The sequence below is a fragment of the Leptonychotes weddellii genome, chromosome 7 (assembly GCF_054177405.1).
Source record: "Leptonychotes weddellii isolate Sample4059 chromosome 7, ASM5417740v2, whole genome shotgun sequence".
Lineage (NCBI taxonomy): Eukaryota > Metazoa > Chordata > Mammalia > Carnivora > Phocidae > Leptonychotes > Leptonychotes weddellii.
The window spans coordinates 93,402,868-93,428,160 of NC_138375.1; the positions used below are offsets into that span (position 1 = coordinate 93,402,868).

Genomic DNA, 25,293 nt, shown 5'->3' on the forward strand with positions numbered 1-25,293 from the left:
AGTGGAATTGATAGTGGTGGGACTTTTATTTACTTATTTTTTAAAGTATTCTACCCCCAACATAGGACTTGAACTCAAGATCCCAAGATGAAGAGTCACATGCTCTACCGAATGAGCCAGCCAGGCACCCCAATAGTGGTGGAACTTTTATTTTCTAAGCTTTTATACTTACTAGTATTTTTTCCTAAAAAATTTTTCTGCAATAGTTTTTTTTTTAAAGATGAGAATCAGAAAAAAATTATAGATTTTTTCCTATATTGCCTATCTTTTGAACATTGGCCCGTCTCAGTATCAGGTTCAGTACACAAACCATTTCTAGAAATGTGCATAACAAAAACGTGTACGTCATCACCAAGCCCTGGCCTTCTCACTCAGATCTCCTCTTGGACAACAGCCTCAGGTTCCCTGCTTCACTGACTACTGTACCTTCAATGCTAGAACAGTGATCTGACCAACAAAAGCCTTTGGCACATAACTGGCAAATGCATGACTGAAGAATATGTACTTTCTTCTAAGTTTTAGATATATTGACATATTCTCCTATTAAGTTTCAAATTAGGATATATGTTAAAGTCATCTGGAAGAAGGAAAATGTACAGGGAAATATCTTTGCTTCTGGATCTCACAACTTGCTAAAGGTGGCTGTTATGGGCTGAATAGTATCCTCCCCCCTGCAAAAAAATGTTCTAACCTCTGGTACATCAAGATGTGATATTATTTGGAAATAGGGTCCTTGCAGGGGTAATTAGTTAAGACGAAGTCATAGATGAGAGGGTGGGTCCATAATCCAATATGATTGGTGTCCTTATAAGAAGATAGCCAAGTGAAGACTGAAACACAAGGGAGAAGGCAATGTGAAGGCAGAGGATTGGGGTGATAAACACACAAGCCAAAGAATATCAAAGATTGCCAGCAAACCATCAAAGCTAGGAAGGATTATCCTACTTGTTTGAGAGAGAGCTTGGCCATGCTGACACCCTGATTTCAGACTTCTGCCTGCAGAACCATAGGACAACAGATTTCTGTTGTTGTAAGCCACTCAGCTTGGGGTACACAGTGGCCTTGGCTTTGAATTTTTGCAAATAATGGGGGAGGAGGAAACTGTCACCTGAATATCATGACCTACAGGTTTTCAATGACTTTCCAGTTTGTTTTCTTTTTTTTTTTTTAAAGATTTATTTATTTATTTGAGAGAGTGAGAATGAGAGAGAGTACATGAGAGGGGGGAGGGTCAGAGGGAGAAGCAGGCTCCTTGCTGAGCAGGGAGCCCGATGCGGGACTCGACCCCGGGACTCCAGGATCATGACCTGAGCTGAAGGCAGTCGCTTAAACAACTGAGCCACCCAGGCGCCCCCAGTTTGTTTTCTGATAATGGAAAATATTTGCAAGAACATGCCCAGTCAACCCAGGAATGCTAGAAAAACAAACAATGAAGGGCACACAGAAGAAACAAGTAGTTGAAATTTTAATATGCCTAGGTATTGACATAAAAAATTTTAAAAGTTAGTGTTACAACATTGGTTTTCAAAGATTAACATTTACGATTATAGTAAAATTCAGTTTCACAAAGTTAAATTTCTTTAACACTTCATTTCACAATGAATCTAACTCCTTACAATCTATCAAAATGGTATTATTTCATGGGTTGTTTTTTTTTTTCCTTTTTTTAAAGCATTGGTGTGCTTCTTAAGTAAAATGTTAACATGGGGCCCAAATATATAAAACAGAAAGTGAAGCTGTTCCAGTTAAGGGGGGGGCTTCGAGAGGGACCTCACACTTCCCCACATGTCACCTCTTCAGACACTCAGGGCGTTAAGCATACTCTGGGAGCCACGGCATTAAAATATTAACAATAGACACTAAATGAGATTTCAAAGATAAAGAAAAACTAGGAAGTCCATTCAGTATCCGACGCTTTTGAAGCCTCTTGCTTTTCCACATGCTTTTCTTTGGTTTCACTGCTTTAGAAAATTCTCTGAACATTAACTGTCCGAATGGCAGCTCTGGTGTACTTCTGCACCTAGGAAACTTGCCACAAGATAGACGCTGCTAAATAGGATCCAAGAGCAATGATATTTAAACACATTTTTTTAAGGTAGTCCATTGTTTATACTAATAAAAATAAAACACTTCTCATGGATAAAGCCCCACAGCCAAGAGAATGGTTGGGAAGATGAAGCATCACAATAAATCAAAAGGAGATTCTAAGTAAATGGAGGATCATGGGGCCTTAGCCAACAGGGCAGAAGAGGCAACAATAGTTACACAGTCCTTGCAATGGGCATGTACGGGAAGGGCTGGGCTGCAGGGAGGCGGACCTCTGTGCACAGTGACAGCGATTCATGATAGGAAGGGTGTGGTGGACCCCAGTGGGCGCAGAACCACAGGGAAGCATCTGCTTAAGGCTACATATGGCAAGAGTTATTCACTGCAAAAAAGGAAATCCATGAGACACGTGGGCCTTCTGGTTACCTGGTTGAGTGTGCTCATTAAAAGCCTTTCCTTGGCAGTTTGTTCATGTCACGATCACTTCTACAGAATGCACGCGCTAATGGACTGTGTGTAACGTGCCGGGGTCTCTTCTAAGTGCTTTACAAACATTACTCATTTCATCTTCATAACAACCCTACAAGGTAGGCACTACGGTTAGCTTCAGTTTTGCAGACAAGAAAATAAGCATAGAGAGATCGAGCAACTTGCCCGAGATCATTAAGACTTGAAAATGTTGATCTCGGGTCCAAGGCCCTTTCAAGAGAAGGCAGGACACCTTGGCTAGGAAGAGACGCGTGTCCTAGAAAAACCCCAGGAGTCGACCTGAGTTAAAAAGGGAAAAGCAGCACCAGAATGATACTCCGTGTGTTCATCACACTGTGAGGATATGATCTCTAAATGACTTTTACCTCTAACAGGATAAATATAAAGTGTACACAGATGGACACAGCATTTCTTCCATTCTGAGTAAAGGTCCTTGGTAAGTTTGAACTTGTTTTGAAATGTCTGAAGTGAAGTCATACTATCAAAGCATGGCATCCCAGCTAAACCAACTAGATGCTGATGCAGAGAGCACATATTTCTCTATCACAGACTAGCATGGAAAAGACGGTAAATAAATATTAAGTTTAATATAAAAAAAGTGGTTTCAAATAAGGTTTTAAGAATAACCTTGTACATTCCAATTCATTACTTTATCATATTCTTGAATTCTTTGCTTTATGTGAGAAAGTTTATTCTTCAGATAATCACAGCGTTCTTTTTTTTCCAGAAATGTGGGATCCTGGAGGAGAAACACAACCAATATTTTAGCTTCTAGTTTCCTCAGTGAAGGACACAGAAACGTATCATCACCCGGAAAATGACCCTTCATAGCAGATTTCCTGCAACAGATTTTAAAATCTTCCTAAGAAGAATAACAGCTCTTTACATTTTTAAAGATGATGTTATTTTTTAGAATACTAAAAGTTTCACAGCAAAATTGAGTGGGAAATACAGAGAGCTGAGACAACTTTAACTTTAGTAGTTTAAAATATATCAAAGAGCAAATAATAAGTACAGAAAGGATTAATAAAAGCTCTCTCCAGCCTCTACTGATCTGTGTAATTACGGATGGAGTGAAAAATGTAAATCAACTTAATTTATTTTGAAGGAAATTTCAGTGAAAAGTTCTATATTGGTGCTCATTTCTCTAGGTTGCTAAAAACCAGGATGTAACAGAATGTGTTCAGGACAGAGAAGAGAAGAAAAGGCATTCAGGAGCCACTCATGTTCTCTAGTAAGTAGCATCTGAAGAAATATTAAAAAAGAGCTACTTTAGCTGAAAGAATCTAAGGTCTGTCAGCTGTCACCACTGTACCTGGGTAAGAATATACTTTGAAGAAGAAAATGGGTTTACTCACATTCTTTTTTTTCTTAAACTCTTCATGGATTCTTGAAATTCTCTCATGTTCCTAAAAATAATATATTGTACACTTGAATTAAAACACCTGCATTTACTCAAATCATAGCTCAAGATTATCTAAGTACACTGGGAATTAGAACAGAAAATTTTTATCCAAGACTATAATTCAAGTATTCACACACTAAAATTCAATTCACTGGACAAAGACTAGAGGACTTACTACCTGCCACACTCACTGGCCTCTAGAGGTGAACAGGAGAGAAAGGCCCCGCCTGCCTGAAACCAGCACTGAGTCCCAGGGCCACTACATGCCAGCTGTGTGACCCTGGGCAAGCCGTTTATCCCGGGACTCCGCTCTCTTGGCAGTAACCCCAAGTACCTCATTAAGTTATGAGAAGGTTCACATACTTGAAATGATGCTTGTAAAGTGCTTGGTATGTAATAACCACATTACACACTGGGATTAAGAGGTTGAGACTATTCGACTTTCAAAAATAACTAAATAAGGTTCCTTCGAACTAGGAACATATTTATAATAAATACGAAATTTGTTAATGGACTGAACAGTCTGTCCAAAGGGAACAGACTACTAAGGCAATTTATCCATGCAAAACCTGTGCTTTAGAGTTGTCAGACACTGTAAACCTAAGACATAAAATATAAAATATAATGTTTAGTTCTAAAAGCCTCCCCTGAGAACGTTTCTCATCACCCACCCACATTCTCTTCGTGACATATTTTAATTCTTCTGTGCCTTTCACATGAGTTTCATTTGTGCTTTGATCACTGGCCAGCATCAAGGTGACCGGCTAATTCAGTTGTCACCTGTCTGAAGAGGGCCTGGACTCTTAACTAGCTGCCCGGGGCCAGTGGTGCAGTGATGGAGATGCAGGCAGGGATAAGAACAGCAAAACCTATCCAGAGGCGGTCTGAAAAACGGAATTTAAGACACTGAGGACCGGACAGATTATTTTGGGCAATATTCCTCTCTTATAGGCTTAGAAAAGTCATATGATTAATTTTTCAAGGGCACACAAGCAGGTCTTTGGGAGAACCTATACCTCCAAACGAGCCCGCTGGGCTTTGGAACACCGCCCTGGGGACCTGCTGGGAAATGAACGGGCCTCCCCTCAGATTCCCGTCCTTGGCAAAGCTCAGCCTGTGGCCGACGAGAAGTTAACTTTTGTGATACAATTAATATTTCTGCTTTAGATCGGGACTTGAGGACACATGGAGACTAACTGTGGCCTTGTCATTTGGCTACTTACTTACCATGCTGTGTACAAACCACAGGAAGTGATTATTGTTGACACTGTACAGAAATATCACGGGGGGACCCAGTCTCAGCCCGTACTACAATCAGGCCCTTCCCACCCATCAGTTGCAGACCCACATGGCTGAGCCCTTGCCCATCCACACAAAGCCCATAAACCAGAGCCCACTGGGTCCAGGCTCAAAAGACTACACGATTGGATTGTCAGCGTCCTGTCCGTCAACCAGCTTGCTCTTCCCAGCCTGTGCCCATCCAGTCTCCTGGGGCCTGCTCAATCCTTCCTGCACTCCTTCGAGGGCTATAAATTTGGGCGACCTCCTGAAACCGTGGACCCTGTTTATCTTTCAAATGGTACTAAGTGACTCTTGACCTGCAATATTTGCTGGATTTTTCCTGCTTCCTGGTACTGGCATCTCATAGGAAACACCATTCCTTTGCTCCAGGAGTGGGAAATTGTTACTGCTCTAGATATTTTGGCTTAGAGAGCTCATAATTATAACTGATTTAAATGTACACTTAAAAAAGTCTGTGGTCAAAACAAAGATGCCCAGTCAATATGGATCACAGGAGCAGAATACATATATATAAAATACGTATATATATATTAGTTATATACATACATTAACTTGCTTGACATTTGTTAAAAATGTTGTGAGTTTTAAAAATTTGAATTATAGGGGCGCCTGGGTGGCTCAGTCGTTAAGCGTCTGCCTTCAGCTCAGGTCATGATCCCAGTATCCTGGGATCGAGCCCCGCATGAGGCTCCTTGCTCAGCGGGAAGCCTGCTTCTCCTTCTCCCCCTCCCCCTGCTGCTTCCCCTGCTTGTGCTCTCGTTCTGTGTCAAATAAATAAATAAAAATTTTTATAAAAAATTTTTGAATTCTACAAATAATAGCTTAGATTAATACATCGTCTTTTAAAAGGTTAGGATATTACAAATGTTCATAGCATTATTCATCACAGCCAAAAAGTGGAAACAACCGAAATGTCCATCAGTTAATAAATGGATAAACAAAATGTCGTATATACAAACAATAAATACCACAAAAAGGAATGAAATGCTGAATCTTGCTACAATATAAATGAACCTTAAAAACATTATGGAAAGGGGTGCCTGGTGGCTCAGTCGGTTAAGCGACTGCCTTCGGCTCAGGTCCTGTTCCCAGTGTCCTGGGATTGAGCCCTCTACTGGGCTCCCTGCTCTGCGGGGAGCCTGCTTCTCCCTCAGCCTCTGCCTGCTACTCTGCCTGCTTGTGCTCTCTCTGTGGCAAATAAATAAATAAAAATTCTTTTAAAAAAAAAAAAAGTTATGGAAAGCCAAACACAAAAGGCCACATAGTATATCATTCCATTTATATGAAATGTTCAAAATAAGCAAATCCGGGGCGCCTGGGTGGCTCAGTCGTTAAGCGTCTGCCTTCGGCTCAGGTCGTGATCCCAGGGTCCTGGGATCGAGCCCCACATCGGCTCCCTGCTCCGCGGGAAAGCCTGCTTCTCCCTCTCCCACTCCCCCTGCTTGTGTTCCCTCTCTCGCTATGTCTCTCTCTGTCAAATAAATAAATAAAATCTTAAAAAAACAAAACAAAACAAAATAAGCAAATCCACAGAGACAAAAAGTACATTAGTAGTTTCAGTGGTTGGAGAGGGGCAGGGATGGGGACTATGTACTGATGGGTATGGGGTCTCTTTCTGGAGTGATGAGAATGTTCTGGAATTAGGGAGTGGTAATGGTTATACAACTTTGTGAATGTACTAAAACCCTGTGAACTGTTCAATCTGAATTTTACGGTTTGTGAATTGTGTCTCAATAAAAAATGTACATCTGATAAAAAATGCCATGGATTACCAGGGCATCCTGATTTCAGAAATATTAAAATGCGATTCCCCCCCCTCCCCCCAACCTTAAACTCCAGAACATTACAGAAAGCGACTGAGTCCCTGGTGACTGCTGTGAGCTCTTCCCTGGCTCCCTCTGTCACTATCACGGTTATCAGTCTGTTGTGTGTGCCCAGCGGCTCAGATCTACTCTCTGTCCTTATGCACTGTGCTCTTTGGACCTGGGGTGCTAACTGCTTGGCTGTTACTTACCCCTGGAGAATCTGGAGAATGCATGTCCCCTGGTTGCTCCCCTACACCCTGCCCACCCCTTTGTGAATAAATCTTTTTTGAATTATCTTAGTTTGAGTGTGCCATCAGTCTCCTTCGGGACCCTGATGGACTCAGTATGTATCTTAGGCAAATTTGTATTTCACTTAAGTAAGAAAATAAAACAATTGTTTTATAACTGTTTAATAATTTAGGGCAAAAGACACGAAACTATATAATGTGAACTGTAATCCTGACTAGTGCCCTTGAAGATCTCAAATGACTTTCCTAGACACAGACAGCAAATGCACATGGTTATTACACCCTCCCCACATTTACGTGAAGGTCGGATTTTATCCTTCCTTTTTCAGGGCTCCTCCTAGGCAGCTGCAGGCACTGACCTGTTGGTTTTCTGAAGAACGTGGCAGTCTGCTCATCACTGCATCCAGCTCATCAAACTTCCTCAAGACGGCCTGGACTTCTGCAGAGAGCTCTTTGTACTCTGAAAACTGGTCTTGGAACACAGCTTTATAGCGTTCTCGTTCATCTTCTGTCTGAATCACAGGGTATTTTCTGATGGAAAAAATTAACCAACGTTGTGACTTTTTCACAGAAAATAGGCTGAATGGAAAATCAGCCTAGCTTATTCCTCAGTGACCATGCCGTATCTTCAATTCAATATGCTACCTCTCCAGGAATAAACAACTCTTTAAATACAAATGTTATTAAGCAGAGAAAATGAAATGCCCGAACGGGATCTCTCCGTTTCTACCTCAAAGAAGGATTTAAACAGACACTCACGCTACATAGTCGGGCATCACGATAGGCTTAGGGATGTGGCCTGGCGGGATGTGCCCACTCAGAAGTTCAGGTTTCATTTTTGTTGGTCTCAATTCTTTGAAATTAACTTCTTGGTCTCTCTGTCTGTCAGCACCGGTGGCCACATCACACTACGGTTTGGGAGAAAAAGAGGATTTATTTGTAAACAGAGGCCGAGGAAGAGGGGAAAAAAAACCCCCATGAATTTATCTTAGAAGAAAATGGTGGGGAGAAGCAGGAGGAAGAAAAGTAGAAGCAGCAATTAACATTTCACTTGAGAATTACATGTTTTATAGTCACAAAATTGTTCTGAATGTCTGTAATAGCTAAGGGGAACCACACTGAGGTACAGGAAGGAGTACACGACAGGTAAAACAATCGTGTGTATGTCAAATGTGGATGATGAAATGCTAAATGTGGGGTCTTAAGTACTTTATTTAGCATTTATGCCCCAACTAGCTATAAGAGAATACAAAATGTAGGGCGCCTGGGTGGCTCAGTCGGTGAAGCGTCTGCCTTCGGCTCAGGTCATGATCCCAGGGTCCTGGGCTAGAGCCCTGCATCGGGCTCCCTGCTCAGCGGAGAGTCTGCTTCTCCCTCTGCCCCTTCCCCAGCTTGTGATCTCTCTCTCTCTCTCAAATAAATAAATAAAATCTTAAAAAAAAATACAAAATGTAGTTCAAAATAAGAAATTCAGGGGAAAAAATGGAACAAGGCTACTTAAATGGAAAGGGAAAAAATGTCATGGGGAACTTGAGATGAATCAACCACAAGCAGCCACCGAGTAGGTCATAAAGGGAGACGGGTTACATTGTTTTCATTACCTGAAAAGGAAAGCAAGCAAACACAGAGGAAAGGTGGTGGAGGCCTTTCAGCTGTCCAAGAGTTCTGAGCCTGTGGTTCCCTGGTTTAAGTCACCCTGGTTTCTCAACTAGAAAGTTCTTAGAGGTGTTTTTAGCAAAAAATGGTACATTCAAAAGAGGAGAAGTAGCACAAGATGAAGCGGCCTGGAAAGGAAGTAGCGGGGCACAGGCCTCCAAGCTCGAAAATACTGATGCACAGGAAGCAGGACCGTCAATGCCCAGGGAAACCCACTCTGGAATGGGTGGGCTCACATGGACGTGCAGCACTGGGGAAAGACCGTTCAGGGGCCCCAATGGGCATTGCCCAGAACACCAACCACACTGGTGAGGCAGGTGGATGCCGGGAGAGGGGTTTCCATTTTACACGGGAACCAGCCAGGTTCAGAGAGATTAAGTAAATTTTCTAGGGCCTCACAGCTGGGAAGTGGAAAAGCCATGATTAAAATCCAGAACTTTCTGGGGCATCTGGGTGGTTCAGTCTGTTAAATGTCTGACTCCTGATCACAGCTCAGGTCTTGATCTCAGGGTTATGAGCTCAAGCCCTGCCCTGGGCTCCACGATGGGCATGGAGCCTACTTAAAACAAACAGGGGTGCCTGGGTGGCTCAGTTGGTTGAGTGTCTGCCTTCGGCTCGGGTCGTGATTTTGGGGTCCTGGAACTGAGCCCTACATCAGGCTCCCTGCTCAGCGGGGAATCTGCTTCTCCCTCTGCCGCTCCCCCCAGCTCGTGCTCTCTCTCAAAAAAACAAACGAACAAAACAACAGAACTTTTTGGCTTATTGATGCTTTAAATGAATAACACGAGAAAGGTTTACTTAAATGCATACTGTTCCATCCTAAAGTGTCCTGCAATTCCGGCAGCTCCCTAGAAATGGGAATTTCTAATGAGAAAATTAGAGCAGTAAGCACCCCTCCACTGGCCCCTTGGGACTTCAGCACACACTTGTTGAATTAAACTTCTTGAACTAAACTGAGAGCAGCTCAGCAGGGCTCCCACTTGGCTGAAAACAAATGACACATTTTAAAACTTTGCTCTTTAGCTTGCCAGGCAGAGCTTTAAAATCCTTTTGTTTCCTGATTTCCCTATCTCTGAGGCTGCCTCTTGAGGTTTGGCTTAAGATTAGCTCATCCTTGGGCGCCTGGGTGGCTCAGTTGGTTAAGTGACTGCCTTTGGCTCAGGTCATGATCCTGGAGTCCCGGGATCGAGTCCCGCATCGGGCTCCCTGCTCAGCGGGGAGTCTGCTTCTCCCTCTGACCCTCCCCCCTCTCATGCTCTCTCTCTATCTCATTCTCTCTCTCAAATAAATAAATAAAATCTTAAAAAAAAAAAATTAGCTCATCCTAAAAATCACAAGCTTTTAACTCCCCAAACAGCGCAGCCCACACATTAGCCGCGTCAGCCGGTGAGGCAGCTAACCAGCCCTGGGGAGGGTTATGAAGAGAAGCACGGCCCACGGCACCCAGGGCCACAGCAGGAAGGGGAACCAGATGGCCTTGGTGCAGGAGGCGCGCTGGCCACTGGGTCCCAAACAGCAAGAATGCAAGTGAGGAGCAGGAAACCCCGAGGAAAGGAGATTAAACTGGAGTATTTCAGGGAACACCTTCTGAGGTTAGTATTTATTCTCCTTTGTCTCCACTATTTAAGATGCCATTTCTTCACACTAAGGAATTCTTACCTGTTTGATCTTGATAATGAACCACAGTATTAAAAAGAGGAGAACGGGGACCCCCTGGGTGGCTCAGTCAGTTAAGCATCTGCGTTCAGCTCAGGTCATGATTCTGGGGTCCTGGGATTGAACCCTGCATGGGGCTCCCTGCTCAGCGGGGAGTCTGCTTCTCTCTCCCTCTGCCTTCCAGCTCCTCCCGCTTGTGCTCTCTCTCTCAAATAAATAAATAAAATCTTTTTTTTTTTTTAAAGATTTTATTTATTTATCTGACAGAGACAGAGACAGTGAGAGCAGGAACACAAGCAGGGGGAGTGGGAGAGGGAGAAGCAGGCTTCCCACTGAGCAGGGAGCCCGATGCGGGGCTCAATCCCAGGACCCCGGGATCATGACCTGAGCCGAAGGCAGACGCTTAATGACTGAGCCACCCAGGCGCCCAATAAATAAAATCTTAATAAAATAAAACGAGGGGAACCTTTTTTGGCTTAAATAAATGGATTTCTATTTTATGGCATCCTTCTTTAGCTTCTAAATATTTTTTTAATTTTTAAAAAGATTTTATTTATTTGAGAGAGAGAGAGAGAGCATGAGAGGGGGGAGGGTCAGAGAGAGAAGCAAACTCCCTGTTCAGCAGGGAGCCCGATGCGGGACTTGATCCTGGGACTCCAGAATCATGACCTGAGCCAAAGGCAGTCGGCTTAACTAACTGAGCCACCCAGGCACCCTAGCTTCTAGATATTTAACAATCCATTTGCCACACAGCTGGCTGAGGGAGATGCTATGGAGCATGCTCACCCTTCAGAGCTTAACAGCAGCCCCAGGTTCAGAATTCCAGGTTAAAATCATAAATTCTGCCCAGGTAGAATTTTTTTCCCTAGGTAAAGTTTTTCAAGCAGGAACTATCATTTTCCTTATTTGCCCATTCCTAATTCCAAGATTCACTTTTTAATTTAAAAAGGGAGCTTCAAGAAGTCAGAATATTTTCAGAGACTATTTCATCTGCTTTAAATTTTTCTGTTTTTATGCTCTTGACATTTTCTTCCACTGTATTTGGGTGAACCTCACTGATCATCAATTCAGAAAACCTTATTGAGAAAAAAAAATCCGAAAGTACACATAAGACAAAGAATCAAAACCTTGTTAGGCTCTTATCAGAAGGATGAGTTGGGCTCCAGCTGTGGGACACACAACTCTCAAACAGTATTCCTGACTACAAACACACGGCCCCAGATTTCATACGACCTTTCTTTGCTTCTAGCGAAAAATGAGTCTCGTCAGCAAATATCAAAAAAGCTTTATTGTGACGCAAGAGAAAGTAATTAAAAAACGGGGTAAGTAATGCTATGGTTATAATTACTAAGCTTTTCAAATTAAAAAATGCACTGATGAGGAGGGTGGGGGATGGGCACAATGGGTGAATGTGAATGGGAGGTCCCCTTCCAGTTAACTTATTCAAGGGGATTAAAGACACAGCATAAGGAATACAGCCAATGTAATAGTGTTGTTTGGTGACACATGGCAGCTACACTTGTGGTGAGCATAACATAACGTAGAGAGAAGTTGAATCACCATGTTGTACACCTGAAACTAACGTAACATTGTGTGTCAACTAACTTCAATTAAAAAAATGCTTTAGATAAAAACGGACTGAATATGCTGCCAAGTTAGAAGTAGTGTGCATTTGTCCAAATGCTGAGCCTCTCTCCCTCTGAGCACACCATGCATTGATGCAGAGGCCCCGATCCCAAACCCACACCACCACCTTCAATGCTCAGATTGGATTCTGACTTTTCTAGCTTGGAAAAAAATCTGTCCAGCACTTAGGGATTTATTAGAATTTGTTTCTATCTCTGTTTGATCTTACTTTATGTCTGTATATTTCTTTTTAAAAATGATCTTATTTGCTCTTCAAAAAGTGTATTTGTTAAAATACAAAATAAGAAGTTACAGCCCAGTAAATAGTTCCAAACAAGGGACAGGAAACTTAAGTTCAGAGAGGGTAAGTAACTTCCTCAGAATCACAGAGCTAGTAGTAATCCAATTCAGATTTGCGTGATTCCAAACTTCATTTTGTCTTCATCATACTACACTGCCTCTCCTGTGGTAGCCTGCCAATTCCTCCCTACTAAGAACTGGGAAGGAAGCAGGTGAAAAACCAATGAGAAACTGGTGATCCAACCTTTTCTAAAAGGTTCCTAGTAGGTAAGACCAATAGAGATTCCCCAATTAAGTCACGTGATTCCCTCACAGAGGTCTGCCTCTAGAATACACCTAAATGTTGATCCACTCTGATTCACTTCCCAGGGAAAGCGACCTGTGAAAGGGTGCCCTTTGCATTCAGCTCCCTTATCTTGAAAGACTGTAAATTAATGGGATTGGTATGATTTTCAAAGCAGCCCTAGGAATAGGGGTTCTAACGCCATTAAGATTATTCCTGACTATTCCAGGACCTCTTGGGAGCTGGGACCCTGCAACACACCCTGGATATGCTGGTACCAGTCTTCCAGGTCAGCCTGAAAGAGGCACCCTAGCACTTGCTGGCAGAGCTCCCTAATCCTGTCCTACCTATGGAGGCTGCTTCAGCCACATTCTCACCAAACAATGACGCTGACCACCCTAGCATTCGGGGCAATTCCCCAGTTCACCCAGGCCTTTCAGGCTGACTCTATTCTGCACTTATTTAGGACTCTCACTAGGCTGTGATGCAGCCATGATGGTCATTCCTGGCCAGGGTGGGGTTCACGAGTTTCCCAGTCAGTCCCTCTGAGGGAGTAGGATTTATGAAAGGGTTAAGGCAGTACTGGCAATCTGTATAAGAGTATTGGCAATGATCTGGCCAAACAACTCGCATGACTCCCAACTGGGAAGAGTGCTCTATTCATTTGGTCAAGGTCACCAACACTGGAAGGCAGCCCATGAGGTAAGATAGGGAAGCTGCACTTAAATCTCAGACAAAGGGCCAGTGTTACTAATTATTTAATTATTAATTATTTAAACATCAGCTCTACGTTGCTTATGTCAATTTTATTTGAAGTATTTATTAATTTAATTTGTTAAAATCTTAAAAATTTTTAATAGGTAATATATACACATGATATATAATTCAAAAGTCCAACAGGGTACAGAATGAAAAGTAAGTCTCCCTCTCCCCCTGTCTTCCCACAGTTAGGCACTGGCCCTCCTCAAGGCAACTGCTATCTATCTATCCATCCATCTATCTATATAACAGTTTAAAAGTGAGCATCCATTTCGCTTACTCTGATTGTGACTACCCCTGAGTTAACAAGTCTAACTGAAATGCACATCCTGAAAGCAATAATAAATAAATATTTAAAACTAAAGCACAAGGGAATTAGGAAGTTAAAGCAAAGTACAATAAAAGCAAAAAAAAAAAAAAAATCCACAGGTACACAGTCATGTGTGTGACTAATTCTATGAACAATGTTTCAAGTGCATAGGTTTGTAGCTCTAGGTCCACCCTACCCTGTGAAAGAGGAACTTCAATATTCTGTAGACCAACCAATCCCAGCCTCATTTATCCCATGCCTGGTTAGTCAGGGCTGCTCAAGCATCTCATGATTTCTAAAGATTTATGGATCCTGGCAAGGTGCAACTGCAAACTGCAATTCAGATGACTTAACATACATGTCAGAAGTTATTTAAGACAACTGACCCATTAAAAACTGTGGCTAATTACAGATCCCAATTGCTTTGACCAAGTAACAATGTTGAATTTGAGACATTATCATCCATAAATTGATTTCCCCAGGAGATAGCAGAGAACACAAATCTCTCTCTCCTTTTTTTTTTTTTTTTGAGAAACACAAATCTTTAAGCAAGTTTAGTTTTATAGTTCTTGCTCACTCTCTCTTTCACACATACTAACACTTTGGGGTTTTCTTTTTCATTAGATTTGTAAGCCCTTGGGAAATGGAGATGATGTACCTTGTAGTATTCATATCACTAGGCCACAATCTAATTGGGACATGTTTGTTCACTGAATGAATGATGACACTGATGTATTAATCACAGTCTCTTGAACAAAGTGTCATTTGTCCACTTCATAAACCCCTTACTTTACCAGGAGCAAAAAATTTTCATACTGTATTTGTGTTATAGAGAATAAAGTTAAAAAAAACCTATAAAAGGTATTTTCAAAATGCATGCACTTAAAGGACTTGTATAAATTAGCAACTCAAAAAGTAGACAGGATACAAACAGTTAACAGGGAAGGAAAAGCAAACATAATATGTGAAAAATGCTCAATCTCACTCTTTATAAGAAAAATGCAAATTATAACTACCTTAGGTATCATTTTTCACCTATCAGGTTGACAGATGTCAAGAATTTTCCTAACACTGTGTTGGTCAAGGTGTAAGGAAGCCTATAGTGCTCCTGGGAGTGGAAATTGGTAAAACTTCTATCGGGCAATTTGGCAGTCAAAATAGACATATATGTTCATACAATGCAATACTATAGCTATAAAAAGAGAATGCATAAGTTCTTCATGTAGTAATAAGTAAGTATCTTAGAAATGTATAGTTAAGAGAAAAAATAAGGGGGCGCCTGGGTGGCTCAGTTGGTTAAGCGACTGCCTTCGGCTCGGGTCATGATCCTGGGGTCCTGGGATTGAGCCCCGCTTCGGGCTCCCTGCTCAGTGGGGAGTCTACTTCTCCCTCTCCCTCTGCCCACTGCTCCCCCTGCTTGTGCTCTCTCTGTCAAATAAATAAAATCTTTAAAAAAAAAAAAGCTTGGGGGGCGCCTGGGTGGCTCAGTTGGTTAAGCGACTGCCTTCGGCTCGGGTCATGATCCTGGAGTCCCTGGATCGAGTCCCGCATCGGGCTCCCTGCTCGGCGGGGAGTCTGCTTCTCCCTCTGACACTCCCCCCTCTCATGTGCTCTCTCTCATTCTCTCTGTCAAATAAATAAATAAAATCTTTAAAAAAAAAAAAAAAGAGAAAAAATAAGGGACATAACAGTGTGTATGGCATGCCAGCATTTGCGTGAAAGGGGGAGTAAAGTGTGTGTGTGTGTATACATGTACGTTACATATACAGATAATATAAACACACGTCTGAAAGGAAACACGTGGCACTGCTAACAATAGTTCCTTCCAAGCGGGAGAACTGGGAAGCTGAGGCATGAGGTGTGAGAGAAGACTTTGTATTAGAGACCCTCTGAATTTGAACCAAGTAAATACACTCCCTTTTCAAAGAAACAAATCCAAAGGTTGGATTCTCAACTTCTTGCTTAGAAATAATGCCCAATATCTTAAAAAAAGGACTTTTCAATGAGGTAAAATTATGATTATTAATATATATTAGTATTTTTTAAAGATTTTATTTATTTATTTGACACAGAGAGAGAGAGAGAGAGAAAGAACGAGAGCACAAGCAGAGGGAGCAGCAGAGGGAGAGGGAGAAGCAGGCTCCCTGCGAGCAGGGAGCTTGATGTGGGGCTGGATCCCAGGATCCTGGGATCATGACCTGAGCTGAAGGCAGACGCTTAACTGACTGAGCCATCCAGGCATCCCAAAATATATTAGGTTTTTATATATATGTAAATAATTATAATAACATATCATTTAATCCTCTTGGCAAATATGTGAGGTAGGACTCAATTATTTTTTTTAAAGATTTAAAAAACATTTTTTTTTTTAGGAATCAATTATTATTATTCCAATGTTACAGATGAAGAAATCAAGGCATGGAAAGGTAAATACCTTGACTACTGCCATGATGTTAGTCAATTCTGGGCATAGGAATTTTCTTTCTGCCACAACAAAATTTAACATCTGAAAGCAAGGTGAGAAGGACAGAAAAAACAGCAAAGAACTGTAAAAAGACTAAAGAAAGTTTGAGAGAATCCCCTTGACTTAAAAAAATTTAATTTTATTTTTTTAAATTAAATTAAACTTTTTAATTTAATTTTAAACATAAGGAGAACCTTGCATAATCTTTTAACTAACAAAATGAAAAGAAGCTATAAAAACTATAGAACTGATAGTTTTGCCCAGTATACACCATATGCATGTCCAATTTGGTCCTTTCATTATGAGAAAAAAGCTAAAAGTTGAACTGGATATTCAGTCAGGAACTCAATGTAACAGATACACTTTCACAGACAGATGATCTACTCTGTAGGTAAACAGAGAGGAGAGAAAGTATTGAACAATCTAGACATAAAATACAATGTGAACTTTATTCTTACCATTTTCCTTTTGGATGGCAAAGATGGCTCACTTATCTAGAACAAAAAAAAGAGTTAAAATGACTTTTCAGAGGGGTGTGAGGCTACTTTGTAAATATTTTCATCCATTTGCATTTAAAGCCCAATCTCAATTTCACAGACATTGATTCTCTACTTGACAGATGTCCCTCCTCCTCATCTGGGCAACTTTTGATGGGCTAGTGGAGAAGCAGAGGATGTGGGTTAACTGTAACTCCCTGTCCATCAGTCAGGAACACACAGCAGGGTTGGAGGTACAGACATGATAGAGACTATTAGGTAATTGCTTTGAATTACCTAGAGATTTTTATTTATTCTTGGCTCCCATTACCTTGTGCAATTAAATAATTTGAAACAGTTATAGTTATAAAATTAATAGAAAAAAACCCACAGGCCATTATAGCCTCTAACCTTTAAGAAGTTACAGCAATATACAAACTGGCACAACCTCCTACATGAGAGCTAATTCAAGTCTAATCAACCATTATAAAAAGTCTTATGGAGGCGCCTGGGTGGCTCAGTCGGTTGAGCGTCTGCCTTCGGCTCAGGTCACGATCCCGGGGTCCTGGGATCCAGCCCCACATCAAGCTCCCTGCTCGCAGGGAGCCTGCTTCTCTCCCTCTCCTCCCCGCTTGTGCGCGCGCTCTCTCTCTCTCTCAAATAAATAAATAAAATCTTTGGAAAAAAAAGTCTTACGGAAACAAGTTTTGAGAAAGGAGAAAGAAATGAATGTATTATGTTGGTAATTAAAGTCATACTCGTGGAATTTTGAAATGACATTAAGAAGTCTGTTGCTGGGACGCCTGGGTGGCTCAGTGGGTTAAGCGGCTGCCTTCGGCTCAGGGCATGATCCCAGTGTACTGGGATCGAGTCCCACATCGGGCTCCCTGTTCACCGGGGAGCATGCTTCTCCCTCTGCCTGCCGCTCTCCCTGCTTGTGATCTGTCTCTCTCTGACAATAAATAAATAAAATCTTTAAAAAAAAAAAGTCTGTTGTTATTAGACTTACAAAAAATCATGACTAAGTGTATGTGTTTCATATCTGCACTTCACATTGATTAAAATTTGAAATTATTTTGGAAGGCAGCTATGCTCACCACTATTCCACCAACGCTAAAATTTGAAATTATTTTGTATACACAGATGTAAATTTAAGAAATATGCTTAATGTGCTGAGATAAATTTTTAGAAATAACTTGAATCTATGTTCTAGTAAGTCCTAGTAAGATTAATATATTTTGTGATGAGACAGTATGGATCACAATGAAACATGTTGAGGTTCTTTGTGTAACACATAAGGTACCTGTTAGAAAATTAGTGAAGTTTTTTGTTGTTGTTATGTGTAAGATTCCTACGAAAGATTAAATACAAAATATATAGGTGAGTAAAGAAATAGGTTACTGAGTAAATAAAGGCAGGACTTCATTTTTACCTATAGTTTTGCCCATATATATAGTATTTGCAATTATATAGTATCTAGGAAATCTTTTAAAAGTGGGAAAAGAGGGTGCCAGGGTGGCTCAGTAGGCTAAGCGTCTACCTTCTGCTGAGGTCATGATCCCAGGGTCCTGGGATCAAGTCCCACATCAGGTTCCCTGCTCAGCGGGGAGTCTGCTTCTTTCTCTACCCTTCCCCATGCTCATACTTTCTCTGCATCTCACTCTCTCTCTCTAAAATAAAATATCTTAAAAAAAAAAAATGGGAAAAGAAAAATGCATAATAAGTTGACTCAAAATTAAGAAAAAATTAGTAAGACATTGTTGGTAGCATAGGAAATTCTACTACACACTTCTCTGAAGAAAATAAAACATTAACTTATTTCAGGGTATAATGAAGCTAAAGGAACATACTCTAACATTTTTGCTACTGTTCAAATAAAATAGTTTTAAATATGGCTTTTATATAATCTTATCCTCCAGGTATTATTATTAATAATAATAATTCTCCTTCTCCTTCCTCTTATATTTAATTAGTTAAATCCTAGAAATAAAAACAAGTGCCAGGCTCCCATTTTAATTTGGGAACACACATCTTCCCAAAATAAGAATGAAACATCAAAATGCCTGGGCAAGTTTTCACAGAGTATGTTCATTACAACTCAGCCTCTCAATACTTAAAAAAACCAAACATGGTTCACTCTCTTCTTACTTGACTTTATTTAAGTCACTGGAAGAAAGCGCTCCTCGTTGTTAACATGTATATGAGCACCTTCCTCCTATAACCGAAAAGTTTTGTTCTTTATTAAGCTTTACCACACTAAAGAATCAACCCTGTTCTCAAACTTACTTTAATGAGGAGATATTTATTGTACTGAAAGTGGTGTTATTTTGTTGCGGAAATTTGGTAGCTGTGTCTCCCCTTAAGCATCACAGACGTAGCGCAGCTAACAAACTATATACCGTGTTCCGTATCTGGTGCCCAACGCAGTGCTATGCATCAGTGACACACCACGGTGGGTTATCCCACCAAAAGCAGATTGGACACTGAGCTAGGACTTTCGAATTTCAGATCATTTAAGAAACAAAAATGGCTTTTATAAAATCTTTGTTTCGACAACTATACATATCTAACAAGGGAGAAAATAACAGGAAAAAAATGAAGGATGGTGAATGAAGGAAGGATGAATGAAGGATGGTGAAATTCCTTACCTCCTGTTGTTCCATGTACTCCCTATGTCTCCGAGCTGCCTCGTGCCTCCATAACTTTAGGCAAACCAAAGCACTAATGAGATAAACAATCATGGTGACAAACAGGAAGATCATCGCTGCTATCTGTCCTCCTTCCACCCGGCAGAACACTGCATTCATCGGCGTATTAAACAACGGATAGTAGCAGAGTCCACCTCGGTTGGTATCATTCACATAGACTATGGCCGCAGCCATATACAAAATAAACAAGGCAACGTTAACTCCAAATTCAGTTAGAGGCCACCAATTAGAATCCAAAAGAATGGTCCGATAATACATGGACATGCCGAGAACCAGAATAATAACGGTGGCGATCCAAGCTAATCCAGCAACCACGAGTACAAACGGGGTTTTGGGGCCACTGTAGTAATAGCCCCCATAGGTAGTGCCCAGGCCACCAATACCCCCCATGCCATAGGGCTGTGAGTAGCCAAACAGGTTATACCACTCGCTGTCCTTGTAAATGTAAGCTGTGACGCAAGCGAAGACACCAGCCCCCAAAAGCAGCTCCACCACGCCCAGAATTCGCAGCAGGCCTGCCCACGACTTCATGTAGGCGTACCTCAGGTTATACTCTTCCACCTTCTCACTGTACGTTCGGGCGGTCTGGGTGTGTCGGCCTAGTGAGCCATAGGGGTCGTGGGGAAACATCGCCTCAGCCTCTTTCGGGGAATTAAAGGTTCCTTCTGGCCCTCCGCAAGGATCTTTGTAGGAGCTAGGGGGTGAGCGGTGGTTTGGTCTTGCTGGAGAAGCTGGAGGCGAACACTCCACTCCATCCGAGATGTATCTGATGTCAGACACCGGCTTATCCCATCCCGGGTCCTTTTTCTTCCCTCTGAAGAAGTTCTTCCAGGACTCAGGGACAAAGCGCCTTACGGGTTTGAGATCTGGTGCTATGGCCGGTTCCTCAGTGTCACTTGAGTAGAAGTCTGGGCCGAATGGTGGCTGTAATGGGAGAGGGGGTGGTGGCAAGGGATCAGCGCTCACGGCCAGCTCACTGTCACGAAGAGTCTGGAGGGTTCCTATGGTGCCATCTTGACAGGGTGAGTCCCTTGGGACTTCATCATAGTGCCTGTCCCGATTCCTGGATCTTCCATCATTTGACGACATTTGTGACTTTTACACCTGTGGCCAAGATTAAAGTTATCACTTATGCCTAGTTATTTATTCTTTCAATGATGCTGGGATTTTATTCACTTAATGGTAGATGATTGTATTTAGGAAACCAATTATGGTCAGGTCTAATTATCATGATATGTAAAAATCATAATATAAATATTTTAAACATGTACAACATAATAGCCAGGGATAACATCATCATTCTATATGATTTTTAAGGGCAATCAAAATTAAAATCTTAGTTCTGAATTAAAACATTTGTAAGTCTAATTTACCTATGAGTGCAGTAAACGTGTAGAAACCACGTAAGAAGCTAAATTTTAATCATACAGGATACTAACACATCCCAAGTAGAATCCTTTCCTCAAACACCTAAATCAAAATATTTAATAGTTTGAGCATACCAAAGTTTGATGAGCCAGCAAATACTCTTCATTTTCATTACCTCAAATCTCCTTTGGAATGGCTTGGGAGAAGCAGTCTGTTAAATACAGGGATTGAAGAGCCCCTTTCTTTCTCAAATCAGGGAAGTCAGTTTAGGGGAGTTGCTTCTTCCACTCTAAAATATTAATACTTGATACTCGATTTTAAAAATTGAATTCTCACGGCGCCTGGGGGGCTCAGATGGTTAAGCGTCTGCCTTCGGCTCAGGTCGTGATCCCAGGGTGCTGGGATCGAGCCCCGCATCGGGCTCCCTGCTCGGTGGGAAGCCTGCTTCTCCCTCTCCCTCTGCTTCTCCCCCTGCTCATGTTCTCTCTCTCTCGCTCTCTGTATCTCTGTCTCGAATGAATAATAATTAAAAAAATCTTAAAAAAAAAAAAGGAAATGCATTTCTCTTTAAAAAAATTGAATTCTCGGGGCACCTGGGTGGCTCAGTCGTTAAGTGTCTGCCTTCGGCTCAGGTCATGATCTCAGGGTCCTGGGATCGAGCCCCGCATCGGGCTCCCTGCTCAGCGGGAAGCCTGCTTCTTCCTCTCCCACTCCCCCGCTTGTGTTCCCTCTCTCGCTGTGTCTCTCTCTGTCAAATAAATAAATAAAATCTTAAAAAAAAAAAAATTGAATTCTGAGAGAAAAAAAATCACTGAAGGTTAAGATTCCCCAAAAGTACAACACAGAGCAACTGTGTGTGTCATGTGTAGCACTCTTCTCAGAGTGGCCACCTAAAGGAGATTTGCTGTTGCCGTAACAACACTCAGTATCTCAGAGGGGATTTGATCCACCTAAAAAATAAGGCAGAGAAAAAGCACTTTCACTAAACCTGTTAATTTCCTTCACAAAATCAGTGATCCTGGACATGTATACAAAAAGGACACTACTCACTAATGTAACTTAAACAGGCACAATAAATTTCTCCCTCATATTGCTTATAAGTGAGTACTTACTGAAAACTCACTGGGCATACAGCATGTACTTGGCACTATGAAGGTCTCTAAGTTTAAATGGAGAATCCCACCTTTGTGGTGTTGAACCATTTAGAAACTCCTCAGGCTTTGTTTTTTTGTTTTAGTTGAGAGAGAGAGAGAGAGCAGAGGAAGAGAGAGAATCTTAAGCAGGCTCCACACCCAGTGGGGAGCCTAATGTGGGGCTCGATCTCATGACCTGAGATCATAACCTGAGCCGGATGCTTAACTGACTGAGCCACCCAAGTGCCCCCCCCCCAAGGCTTTGTTTTATTTCATTTTGTAAAATGGAGACCTATCGTTCAACAAATTTACCAAACATCTGCCATGCACCAGGTATGCTAAAAGTGTTATCAGTGAACAAAAGCAACCGAAATCCCTGCACTCATGGAACTTAAGTCTCAGTGGGGGGATTAGAGATGACAGATAAGGGAAGTGAAATACATCAGATGCTAAGGAACAAAGTTAAGAATGGTGATAAGGAGCACTTTGCTGGTCAGGTGTTACAATTTTAAATAGAATGACTGGGAAGTCTTCACAGAGAATGTGACATCTGAATATAGAAATGAAGGGGGTGAAGGAGGAAGTCAGACAGCTATCAGGGAAAGTGGTCCAGGCAGATGGAACAGCTAGTCAAAAGCCTTGAGGCAGGAGTGCCTGGCAAGTTCAAGAACTATTAAGTCATGGAGGCCAGTGGGGCAGCAGCAGAGTGAGTGAGGGGGTAAGCAGCAGAATTTAGTCCATCTGAATCATTAGGGAGGGCCTTGAAAACCACTGGAAAGGATTTTGGCTTTTACTGGGAGTGAGATGAGAAGACAAGGGAGCATTCTGAGTAGAGCACTGACGGGATCTGACGTGTTTTAATGGGATCACTCTGGATGCTATGTTGAGAGTACACTCCAGGAGACAAGGGAGACAAGAGGCCACGGACTGAATCCAGTGGACCATGGTGGTAGCAATGAAGATAGAAAGAAGTCACATTTTTTAATACAGGGAATTAAAAATTTTTATTATAGAAAATTGCAAACATAATAAAAAGTGAAAAGAATAGTATCATGAACCCTATGCACCCATCAACCAACTTCAATAATTATCAATTTATGACCATCCTGTTTCATCTATCCCTCCTACCTATTCCTTCTGCCAATAGATTGCTTTGAAGCAAATCTCAGACATCCAATAATTTCATATGCAACATTTCTCCACCCCTCCAAACTGGAGAGGCCCTGGGACAAGCAGCCTGAAGAGTTTGAGATACCCATTAGAAATCCAGGTGGAGACCTCCAGGCGGAAATGTACATACAGAAGGGTAGGTACTACCATAGAGTAGATCCTGTCACCCACGGAATGGGTGAAAATGGAGAGTTCTAAATTTCTGGGTCTTCTAATGGGGTAACCCAATTTTAGACAATTACTGTGCTAGTTCCAGCATGGTGCCCAGTGCAAAGTAGGAGCTCTATAAATGATAGCAATAAGCAGTTATTTTTGTCTCGGTCATTTATCTCATCTGCATCTAAAAACATTTTATTTTACTTTTTAAAAGACTTTATTTAAATTTACTTGACAGAGAGACAGAGAGAGAACACGTAAGGGAAGCTGAAAGCCGAGGGAGAGGCAGAAGCAGGTTCCCTCAATCCCAGGACCCTGGGATCATGACCGGAAGTGAAGGCAGAGGCTTAACCAACTGAGCCACGCAGGCGCCCCGTGTCTAAAAACATTTAAATTCTAGAAATGCACAGTACGACTACAGTTTTGAAATACACTTTCCTAAGAAAAGTAGAAAAAAAAAAGCACATAAATAACTTCAGCAAGTTTTATGTAACTCAATATCCCGTTGCTTAACATACTGGTAAAAAAAAAAAGTGTGCTTCACTGTAATGGATTTACTTTATCTTCACCTGTGTAAAGTGGCTCATTTGAATTAGAACACCTTATCAATGTTTACATACTAAGAATTTTTAAATAAGCAAAAAAAACAGATGTGGAGAATCACGGAATAACAAAATACGTGATTTTAGAAGGGAATGGTGAGCGGTATTTGACGACATCGTCGTTATCTGGTACCCCTCGTGTATCTTTGAGGGTGTCACTGAGAGCCCTCTTGGATTCAGCACGCTGAGGCACAGTGGGGTCTTTGTTTTGGACAAGCCCCGGGACTCTGGGTCCATTCTGTAGGAACACACAGCTCTGAAAGCCATAGCGTGGGAGGATAAATGGTTTCCCCCAAGAAAGTGACACGGGAACCTTTCTCTGTCGCCTTTACAAAAACAGAAGCCTCGCTTTAAAGTTTTGCTGGGCCCACGAGATGTTTCCGGGCTCCTTGGGAGCAGGGAAAGCCCCGAGGGTTTTAACTCAACCCACGCGTGAGTGACAAGGGACACCGACCATCTGCGCTGGGGTCGCTCCCGAGCACGCCGCTCGGCGTCCGGTCCCACCCATCTCTCTCAATCATCGCGTCTGCCCACCCCAGGGAGCACTCGGTCTGCGCGCCCCACAGAAAACCCACTCTCGGTCCGTCGAGATGACGCCCCAAAGCGGCCGGAACTAGGTCCATGCGCAGATCGGGCTCAGAGGATCCCGGCGCCGGGGAAGGGCGGCGGGCCGGGCGCGCTTCACCGCGCACCTGTGGCCCCTGGGTGAAAGCGGGCTGGCTGAGCGGCTCTCCTGACGCGCAGGCCCCGCTCTCCCCGGGGCCCTCACCTCTTCGCGCGCCGCGGTCCGGCCTCGGCCGCAGGTTATGGCGGGGCTGAGTGGCGAGCGCCGCGGGCCGGGGCGCGCCCTGCGGGGCATGGGGCCCCGCTTCCGAACCCGCGCACCTGCCGGGGGGCCGCCGGGGCCCTCCCCGTCCACCGCCGCCTCACGTGCCCCCCCGCCCCCGCCCCGGGCCCACTCACCTGCGCGGTAGCGGGGACGAGCGCACACGCCGCCCACGGGACTGAAACCCGGCTCAGCTCCCGGGGCGGAGCCCAGCCAAGTTTGCCCCGCCCGGCGTTGTCAGGCTCGGACTCCCGCTCCCGGCCCGGGAGGGTCGGAGCCCGCCCCGCACCTCGGAGCGGCGGTTACAAGCCCAGCTCCGCCCGCGCCACGGCGCGCGCACACAGCTAGGAAAGGTATTAAGAGGTGTGATTAGTCCGCCGGAGAGTTCTCATCACAAGGTTGCCATTCTCTTCCCTATTTTTGAAAAGTTAACAACGGATAAAGGAGAGTCATGTACTATGCCCAATGATACCTGGCCGACAATACATGTTAGGAAATGGTAAAA

At 42.7% G+C, this 25,293-nt stretch overlaps 1 protein-coding gene across 1 annotated transcript; it reads right to left on the reverse strand.

The window, feature by feature from the left end:
- Positions 1–1,447: 1,447 nt before the first annotated feature.
- Positions 1,448–25,183, reverse strand: MARVELD2 (MARVEL domain containing 2). The gene is made up of 7 exons (XM_006738854.3): positions 24,926–25,183; positions 19,474–20,637; positions 16,808–16,843; positions 8,055–8,203; positions 7,655–7,826; positions 3,894–3,944; positions 1,448–3,274 (listed from the first exon to the last, which is right to left on the reverse strand). Exons 2-7 carry the CDS (start codon positions 20,620–20,622, stop codon positions 3,152–3,154), a joined length of 1,680 nt encoding a protein of 559 aa, XP_006738917.2. The 5' UTR covers positions 20,623–20,637; positions 24,926–25,183; the 3' UTR covers positions 1,448–3,151.
- Between the last annotated feature and the right edge of the window lie 110 nt (positions 25,184–25,293).